General features: G+C 30.7%; 1 protein-coding gene across 1 annotated transcript; it reads right to left on the reverse strand.

Moving 5' to 3' along the window:
* Positions 1-176: 176 nt before the first annotated feature.
* LOC120209163 (acetolactate synthase small subunit 1, chloroplastic-like) lies at positions 177-6,428 on the reverse strand (the record flags this gene model as incomplete). The annotated part of the gene is made up of 7 exons (XM_039208230.1): positions 6,184-6,428; positions 6,042-6,063; positions 5,830-5,985; positions 1,215-1,298; positions 1,010-1,057; positions 662-745; positions 177-250 (listed from the first exon to the last, which is right to left on the reverse strand). Coding segments are annotated over exons 1-7 (713 nt in total), but the record flags the coding sequence as incomplete, so codon positions are not given.
* Between the last annotated feature and the right edge of the window lie 4,555 nt (positions 6,429-10,983).

Consider the following 10,983-nt stretch of genomic DNA (forward strand, 5'->3'; position numbering starts at 1 on the left):
TAAATAGTTCGAGCTATTTGAGTTCTTAAAAAAAACAAACTGAAAGAGGCATGCATGAGAATGACATGCAAGGCGTTCCAAGTAGAAGAAAAATGTGCATACCTTCGAGTATGAATTGGCATCACCACCAACTAGCAGTTTTGCATCCCTTATAACTCCACCATTAGTTGATCTACCTCAAGATCTGGATAAGAAGCAGCAGAAAATCCCCAAAAAGGAGCAGTTTCCCCATCTTTTCACGCTCAGACATCTATCACGATCGACATGTTCAAAATCTTAGTGACATAACGATTTGATAGCTCGATAGCTCTCAAAGGTCCATCGTTGTACATTGGTATAATTCAATGAAACTTTCACATTTACAGTAAGTTCACAAAAAAACGACACTAGTGTAATGTGTGTTAGGCATCTGACTTAAAATATTGGAAAAGTGAGAGACTCAAGACACTGAAGACTTTATAGCAGTTGATAGCACCAGTTAATGCTCCCTTTCACGGGTACTCAACACAGCACACAGACTTATGTTCCGTAACATGATGGAGGGTCCAGTTACTCCAACCGTGCTCTAAAATGCTAATATCAAAACTTTCTATCGAATCCCATGCACAAACTATTTTGTGCTTCAAGGAAATATTGATACAAGTTTGCAGGAATTTCATACCTTCCCAGTCTTCGCAAGTTCTTTTATCCCAAACTTGCTCATATTTCTTTGAACAGCTTCCATCTTTCCTGGGTCTTCGGTAACCTCAGATGTGCACATGCATTAAAATGTAATAGATGAACAAAAAAGCTCCAAAATGTAAAGACCATTTTTTCTTGTGATTCTGTAACAAGATGCCAGGAATCCTATTTCAGCATTACCATATAACAAGCTATAATTTGCACCAAAAGGACACTGAATTCGATTTTCTACGAATGCGTAGGGTTCATTAAAGTCATATCACCTTAACTTTCGTCTCTTTAAAAGTAAATATGTCTAACTGCCAAAATGATATATTAGAAGATAAACTGAAGTATCCACAATGCTTGCTCGGAAGATATCGGCTAGCCACATTTTCTAAAAAGATTAGTACAAATTGAAGACTGAATGTCCAGATGTAGAAAAAGGAATATAATTGAAATCAAGGTTCCTAATAATCCTTAAGAGAAGATTTTCCAAATAATACAAATTTAGAAGCGAACAGATAAATACTTGCTTCCAAACAACAGGATGCCTCGACACGAGTGGATGGATTGGAGTTGAGTTTTATAAGCATTAATTCACGTTCTACATGTGGTTCCATTGAGATATCGTCTACCTGTTAAACAAGGTAATAATAAATTCTAGAGCCAAGCAAATAAATTCTATGTTTGTTGATTTAACACCCCCAAGCAAAGGAAGAAAATTCGAGAATTCTAATAATCAATGCTAGCAGTACTTAGAGATGTGTATGTGACCAGGCTTGACGGTTCCGACTCGACTCTATAGGATCAAATTTTTGCCTTTAGAAATCAAGTTTGGGCGGGGTGGGTCTACTTTAGGAGAGGTGTAATTAGATTTGAGTCAGAGTGATAAAAAATATCTGACCAACCTAAAATACTTTACTATAAAATACACATTTTACTTTCAATTATTCATTTTCCTTCTTCAATCTCTGTTTTCCTTCATATTTCTCTATACTCTAATTATTGAAGCCCTAGAATCTTCACCAACCGCCACACCAATCGAGCATTGGCCGTTGTCACCGGTTGATCTCCAAAATTTCCTAACAACCCTTTCAAGCTTCCTAATTCCAAACTATGTTTGTTTCAACAGAAAATACTCCGACGTCCACAAATCTAGCCAATAGTGTTTTCCCCTTGTTTCTGATCTCCTTCCATCATCATTAGATCAAGCCAAAATAAAACTATATTGTTCCACTCACCAATATGAGTCTACTCACCGTTGGGGTCATCGAAAACAACCCTCAATCATTGGAAACCATCATGCCAAAAAATGATTTTTTTTTCTTTTTTTTTTGTTGCCCTCCCGTTCCCATTACTTCACCCTGATTAAATCAGATCAACTCGCATTGCATACTTGATCTGAGGATGCATAAATATATTTCAAGGTGACTATAATAACAATATAAATTTTTTAAATGGGACAAGTATAAATAAAATTTCAAGATGACATTATTAGTAAAATTTAAGGTAGGTACGCCTGATTTTCCACTTTGTTCTCTATTTTTAGATTTTATTTCCACCTTTAACTAATTTCTTTTTTACTTTAACTAATTTCTTTTTGTTTTTGCAAGTTTTTTTGCTTTTTCTTATAGTTTATTTAGGGTTGGATGGTTGATGTCAGGTAGGATAAGGTTAGGGCTAGTTTTCACTCGGGTAGGTGAAATTCTTTTAAAATCATGTCAAGTATCCGTTGGAGGGGCAAAAATCGTGAGATAATGGTGTGGAGAAAAAAATTCATGAGATAATATTGTTGGAGAATTATTTGCTGAGATAGGGTGTTGCTACAGTTCGAACGTTGGTCACCAAGTGGTCCGGGCGATAAAGGAGGTCGCCAAGCCATCCCTGCGACTTGTGCATGCGCCATGGCTGTAGGTCGCCATGCACGCCAACTACCTACATATTCATGCTTGAATCTTTAGAATTTCAATATCTTTAATATAATATTCATGCCATGGCTTCCACGTGCATGGCTTATTATTTTATTAGATTTGTTTTTATAGTATTATTTTTTTATTAAATGATATATTTTTTTATTATATATTAACATAATATTTTTTATAGTATTGATATTTTTTTACTTTTTAAAATTTTTGAATTATTTAATCAGATTTGTTTTATATATATTATTTATTTATTAAATGATTAACTTTTATTATCTAATGATTTAAAATAGCCTATTAATATATTATTATGTGATATTAATCTTAGATTGACTACCAAAACTGTGATGGTTTGTATAAAATAGATTGCCTATTAGATTGGGTAAAATTCTTGAGATAATGATGTGAAAAAAAAATCTTGAGATAATGTTATTGAAGAATTATTGCTGAGATATGACAATGGTATGTTGAGGGCAATGAAAGGGGTAGAGGATGGTGATATTTATCATGATGGTGGTTACAGATGTTTTTTATAAGAAAAAAATTGATTGGAGGAGAATGATTAGGATTTAGGGTTTAGGGTTTTTAGTAACAACTAAAATATTTTAGGGTTTAGGGTTCACAAATCAATATAACAAATAATATAGGTAACTATTGATTTTGTGAACCTTAAACCTTAAACTCTAAACCTTAAAAATATTTTGGTTGTTGCTAAAAACCCTAAACCTTAAACCCTAAACCCTAACCATTCTCCCTCCAATCAATTTCTTCTTATAAAAAACAATATGTAACCACTATCATGGTAGATATCACCATCCTCTACCCCCTTCATTGCCCTCAACATATCATGAATTTATAAAGGTTTCAGCAATAATCAAAATATTTTAGGGTTTAAGGTTCCAAAATAAATATACAATAAATAATATAAGGAACTATTGATTTTGTGAACCTTAACCCTAAACCCTAAAAATTTTGCTTATTGTTGAAAACTCTAAACGCTAAACCCTAAATTCTAAACCCTAAACACTAAATCCTAACCATTATCCCTCCAATCAATGTCTTCTTATAAAAAAAACAATTTGTAACCACCATCATGGGTATCACCATCCTCTACCCCTTTCATTGCCCTCAACATACCATGAACTTATAAAGGTTTCAGCAATAACCAAATATTTTAGGGTTTAGGCTTCCAAATCAATATACAACAAATAATATCAGTAATTATTGATTGTAAACCTTAAACCCTAAAAATATTTAGTTGTTATTGAAACCCTAAAACCTAAAATTTAAACCCTAAACACTAAACCCTAAACTAAACATTCTCCCTCCAATCAATTTCTTCTTATAAAAAACAAATGTAACCACCATCATGGTAGATACACCATCCTCTACCCCTTTCATTGCCCTCAACATACCATTGCCCTATCTCAACAATTAATTCTTCAACATATCATTATCTCATAATTTTTTTCACATCATTATCTCAAGAATTTTGCCCAATCTAATAGGCAATCTATTTTATACAAACCATCACAGTTTTGGTAGTCAATCTAAGATTAATAAACACATAATAATATATTAATAGGCTATTTTTAAATCATTAGATAATAAAAATTAATCATTTAATAATAAAAATAATATTATAAAACAAATCTGATTAAATAATTCAAAAATTTTAAAAAGTAAAAAAAACATATATCAATACTATAAAAAAATATCAATGTTAATATAATAATAAAATAAAAACATATATCATTTAATAAAAATAATACTATAAAAAATAAATCTAATAAAATAATAAGCCATGCACGTGGAAGCCATGGCATGAATATTATATTAAAGATGTTGAAATTCTAAAGATTCAAGCATGAATATGCAGTAGTTGGCGTGCATGGCGCATGCACAGGTCGCAGGGATGGCTTGGCGACCTCCTTCATCGCCGGATTACTTGGCGACCAACGTTCGAACTGTAGCAAACGCCCTATCTCAGCAAATAATTCTCCAACAACATTATCTCAATAATTTTTTTCTCCACACCATTATCTCACGATTTTGCCCCGTTGGAGGTATGGAAATCACGAATCAAAGTGGGAAAGATCAAAACCAGAGATTCAAATTGTGGTGGCTTTTGTATTTTCGGTCGTGTTGCGAATATACATATGTTATTGTGGTCATTGCGGGTATCGATCGTAATTTTATTCTAAATAAGTTGAACCTTTTTTAAAAAATTATTTAAAAAATAAAATAGCATAATAGCAGTTCGCTATTGTTGTGATTGGCCACTTGTTACCCATTAAATAGCAGTCGCGACCCATCGCTATTGGTGTGATTCCGCTTCGCACCGTTATTTTTTGTGATATCAGTTTTGGAGGTCGTCACGGTCGCGATATAACAAATGTTATCGACTGCTATTTAAATCCCTGATTAAAACATAATATTATTCGACCCATTTCCATCAATAACGATACTTGAATGGAAAACAATTAGGAAACTGAACCATTTCCACACCTTAACAATAATAATAACCATTTTTCTTTTCCTTTCCTTAGTGTCACTTTACTATAAATATTGAGAGTGTTCAAACGATCGGTTCAATTAATAATCGAACTAAACAACTCAAAACTGAATTAACTAAACTCTTAAAATTTTAACCATTATTTGAATCGTTTTTTTTCAAAAATTATTAATCGAATCAAACTAAGTTGATTAATTTGATCAATTTTCAAATTAACTGATATTTTTAAATAATTTTTTTAGTTTCGATTCAAAATAGTGAATGTAGCAATAAATTGAAAATGAGTTCTTTTGTTAGATATTTTTTATTTCTAGTCTTTATTATCCTTTTGGGTTAGACTTAATATTGAGATTAAAATACAATATGGAGTTTATAAATATCATGGGTCATTTAAGCTCACAATTGAATTATATTAGTTATATAATAAAATTTTGATTAATTAATCGATAATCAAATTTTGAATTTTATTTTAACAATTCCCCAACCCTATATTTTGGTGACTTTATAGATTAAGTGAACTAAATTCCGGTTCGATCCGTTAGTTCGGTTTTAACTAAACAATGAACAAAAACATGCTCAAAAAAAGCTAAATCATTTAGCTCCCTTTCTATGATTCCTTTCTTTTCCACCCCTTAAAACATGCAATACAAACATACTAAAAAAATAAAAACTAAAAAAACTAAATCATGGTTGAAAAAAAGTAGTGAAAAAAAAGTTAAGATTTATGACCTTGATGACATTAACAAGCTTGTGAAGTTGCTCAGCGACTTGTCGGAGAATCTTGTCAGTCCCGGAGACAACGATGGTAAACAGAGCCTTGTCCTTGTTGAGACCAACAGCAAGTGACTCAATGTTGTATCCCCTTGGGCCAAACACCCCGCTATCCTGTTTATGATTCCACTTTAGTCCCCGACCATCACCGAAATCTTATGTCGTTTCACCCTGGAAGAAACACACAAGATCCTGAACATGGGTAATAATAACACAAGCTCAAGCTCTAACCGTAAAAGAAAATGTAAAAGGAAACCCAATTCAAGAACAAAAAAATGTTCTTTTTTCTCCAAACAATTTGTGAACACTAACTTGGAAGCGGTGGTCGGGGAGAAAGTCTCCGTGAGAGCCGGAGCTGCATTGGGTTTATCGGTGGTGGCAAAGGGCACGTGCAAGGCCTTTGAGCTCGAGAATCTGAAAGCTAATTCCTTAGCTTTGGACCCGATATTGGTATTGATAATGCTGCTTTGCCTCGAGGTGAAATGAAGAAATTCAGTGGTCTTTGATAAAAATGGGTCCTTCATCGGAATGGTGGCCGAGAGTGAAGCCGCCGCCATGTTTGGTTTTTTTCTTGCTTTTCTGGTCGGTTGCAAGAAGTGGAGACTGAAGAGTTTTTTAAAATTTAAAGACGAGAGAAAAGAAACAGATTCCCTTGCAAACGAGTTACATGTGATGCTAGCATATTATAATAATGTTACAACTTACAAGGTTGCCAAACAAAATTTAAGACAGCTCATTTTCTGACAGGTTCCTCAGAACACGAGGTTTAACCGCTGGTTTTCATAAAAATAATCTTCCTGCCTCTGCTATAAGCACGTATAGTCTTGTAGGTTTTTATTCGAAATATGACATTATATAAAGTTTCTAATAGAAGAGAGAGAGGGAAAAAAAACACCCAAATTGGGCTTTCGAACTTAAAAAATGATATAGGCCTCATCCTTTGACGCTCAAACTCTAAAAAAAAATTAATATGACTTTTGATAAATATTTTTGTCGTTGACCAATAATCGTTACTTTTTATGATGTGACGTGTAAATTGCTCAGTTCACTCGTTTAATGCTGTTAGAAATTGGATAAACTATTAATTATTAATATTTTTATAAACTCAAAATAATTCAAAGATAAATATCAATTTATCCATTTTCCCATATTTCTTCCCCAAACCACGAAAGTTTCTAGCCTGTAATTTTAATGGTGTTCTCATCAAATAAATTGAACATGAAGACATGATTTGTTAACTTGCAGACCAGACCCATTCTTTTTTTTCTTTTGAAAAAAGGAACTCATGTATATGTAATATACAGAATCGTACACGATTCCTTATAAACATGGAGATTTTAACAAACAAAAAATCGAGTAATTTCTAGGGTAAACTACATAAATGATCACATAACTATGGGTTTGTCACGAAATGACCATCATATTCAAAATTGTGACAAATATATCACTAAACTATTTAAATGAGTTCAAAATGACCACACGACATTAACATTTAAAGGACGTGGTAGTTAAAAATTGGTATAATTAGGGTATGGGATCTTCTAAAGTTATGTATTTGCAGCGCTGACACCTACTTTGTTTTCTTCCATTTTGGTCACTACTTGTATATGATTTGTTTTCTTGGATTTTCATTTAATTCAAACTTGATCCTGATTTTATTTTTAATTTGTTTAATGCCTTAATTTGAGCATTAACTTTAAAATCTTTTAATCTAATCATGTATTAAATTTGTAGATTAAATCTCCTAGATTTTAGAATTAATCAATTTGATCACCAAGATTAACTTTAATTCTTAATTTTTAGTTAGGTCCTAATTTCAATTTAATATAACAAAATGTAGTTTAACTGGGTACCCGGCACCTGCATACCACTACCCATTTTATTATTATTATTATTATATATATATATATATATATATATATTTTTATTAAATTTTTATTTATAATTCTCAAATTATTTTACTCTAACATTCTAAATTCCTAATTTCTTAAATTTTGGCACCATAATATTCTAAATTTTTAATTTCTTAAATTATTTCACATTAACATTCAAAATTATTTTTTAAAATATTTATTCTAACTTCGAAATATTTGAAATTTAATTATAATTTTTGTTTTATTTTTTATTTTTTTCAATTATGTAATTTGATATTTTGAACTTTATGTGTGAATTATATATTATAGAACTTTAAATTTAAAATTTAGAAATTATATATATATATATATTAAAAATAATATAATTCTAAAAATAAAAAAAATTATAAATTGGGTACCCGTAACCCGAAAATACAGGTACCCAAGTTTTACGGGTACTTGTATGTAATGGGCTGGGACACGGGCCAAAATTTTGATACCCAAAAATTTTTGGTACCCGGTATTTCAAATACCCGAAAACATGGGTACCCGATTTTGAACATACTCTTAGTGGTAGGACTTTGAAGGAGTAAAGAGAATGACTAAACTATAAAACGTAAAAAAAAGATAAGGATCTAGATATGAGAAAATATGTCATTTTTCAAGCGAATAAAATATGAATTCAAATATATCTTCACAGTCATCTTCTTCCTCTCCTGTACGTACGTTGATATACAGGAGTTCGCGACTTATGTTAGCGAGTACTCGTGGTGAAGTCAGATAATTTTTATTAATTATGAAATTATTGTGACGTCAGGGAGACATAATTGACATAATATAATTAATAAATAATATGATATAATTAATGTTTCATATTATTAAGTTAATTGAGAATATGACAACACTTAAATCATTAAAATAAATCTAATAGTTTATTTATAATTGATTTAAGATTTTAATATTTTTAAACTAAAATTATTATTTTCATATTTATTTTTTAATGATTATATATATGAAATCATTAAAAATAATTTAATATTCAAATTATAATATATATTATATTATAATTAGTGATAAAAATATTTATTATATATACAATTAATATTCAAATTATAATCATAAGATTGTGATATGTGTCACAATTTGATTGGAGAAATAAATTTATTAAATTAAATTGAAATTAGGACCTAATTAAAAATTAAGAATTAAAGTTAATCTTAGTGATCAAATTGATTAATTCTAAAATCTTGGGGATTTAATTTTTCAAATTTAATACATGACTAGAATAAAAGATTTTAAAGTTAATGCTCAAATTAAGGCATTAGAAAAATTAAAAACAAAATCAGTATCAAATTGAATTAAATGAAAATTTAAAGAAACAAATCATATACAAGTAGTGACCAAAAGGGAATAAAACAAATAGGGTGCTAAAGTCGTGAATACATAACTTTACAAGGATTTATCCCCTAATTATTCTATTTTTTTACTGCCACTTAAATACATCCGTTAAATACTAATTTTGTGTGGCCATTTTGAACTATTTAAATAATTCAATGGTATATTTATCATAATTTTAAAAATGGTGACCTATAATTATGGGGTCATTTATGAGTTGACCCTAACTTCTAGCTGCCTACACTTCGACAAAAAAACATCCTTGTAACAACTATTCCTATCTAACTAGTTAGAAAAATCCAAGCATTGCTATGGCTCAACAATCCATATAAAATATTTACCTCAACATGTTGCAGTAGTTTACTCTGCTTCGCACTTGACATCAATGGTGTATATCCAAGTTGCAACACCATAATTAGACATCTCAGGTCCAACAATTTGCCAAAACCCATTTTATTTTAAACACAAAACCCACCACATTCATCTGGGGGGCGACTGCCCCCACCCCCGGTCCACCCCCGGTCCACCCCCGGTCCACCCCTGCTCATCTCCTCTTACCCTCACCACGGCAAAACCACCTTCATCGACACCACAACCGTAAACTCCGGTGTAATTATAAACATCGGATCCGACCCAATCGCGGGTGAGATTGGAAGGGTCGACAGTGACGTTTTCGCCTCGCTCACCCGACTCATCTGTATAATATAGAAGCTTCTTGGTCGGTGAGGCGGCCGCCATGGCTGAAAATGGAACGGTGATGCTTTGGGGGTTTCGATTTGGAGAAGATCTGAAGAAGAAATGATAATATAAAACCGATGAAGATCTGAAATGAATACTAGTGTTAGATTTGAAAAGAATAATGCTTTGGGTGTTTCGATTTGGAGAAGATCTGAAGAAGAAAATGGGAATATAAAACCTTTAGTGTTTAGTGACCAAAATAGAAGAAAAAAATAGTTGGGTGATGAATGTTATAATTTTCCCTATTTATAAAAGCAATAATAAACCTTTTCAGCACATAATCAGCATTAAACGGAGTGAGCTGAATAAATTAACGTGTCATATCAGCATAAAGTAATAATTCGTTGGTTAATAACAGAAAATATTAGTCAAAGGGTTACATTGAGATTTTCTTAAAGTTGGAAGGTCATATTTATTAAAAAAAGAATAAGGATCATATTGATTTTTTAAAGTTTGAGAACCTTAGATATCTTTTTACATAAAAAAAACTGTATGTTTAAAAAAATAGTGTGATTATCAAGTAAATATATTTAGTTATTTGATTAATTTGTTTAACTTTATTCTCCTATATTTTTTAAAATCATAAATTCTATATTTACTAGAAACACTCTTATTCTTTTTTTAGAATTCCTATCTCCCTCACTAGATTAAGATTACATTTAGAATTTATTAAAAAATTAATGTGATTATTTAATTTGAAGTTCAATCATATAAAGAAATACAGAGAAATCAAAAAAAAAATATGTGATTTGACTAAAAAATAATTTAAGTACCTAAAAAATAATAATTTAGATATTTATTTTTATAATATAACCAAAATATTATCGAAATACTATACATAACTTTGGCGTGAATAATATTTTAAATTTATATTTTATTAAATTTTCTTTTTTTAAAGAATTTTATTTTTTATTAAATTTTCATTTAGTTAATAACGGGTCACACTATTTTTTAGGTACCACACAGTAAAATCACTCCTAATTTGCCTTTAAATTTGGAAAAAGAAAATCTGACACGATAAATAGTTGTTGACCAACTAGAAGAACTGTATGTAAGCCAATTACGAAGTGTAGACAGCACGACTTGAAAGTCAAAACAGGGCCAAAAATGAAAGCCTAATCTTCTC

This window comes from Hibiscus syriacus, unplaced genomic scaffold, assembly GCF_006381635.1.
Source record: "Hibiscus syriacus cultivar Baekdansim isolate YM2019G1 unplaced genomic scaffold, ASM638163v2 tig00018191_pilon, whole genome shotgun sequence".
NCBI lineage: Eukaryota > Viridiplantae > Streptophyta > Magnoliopsida > Malvales > Malvaceae > Hibiscus > Hibiscus syriacus.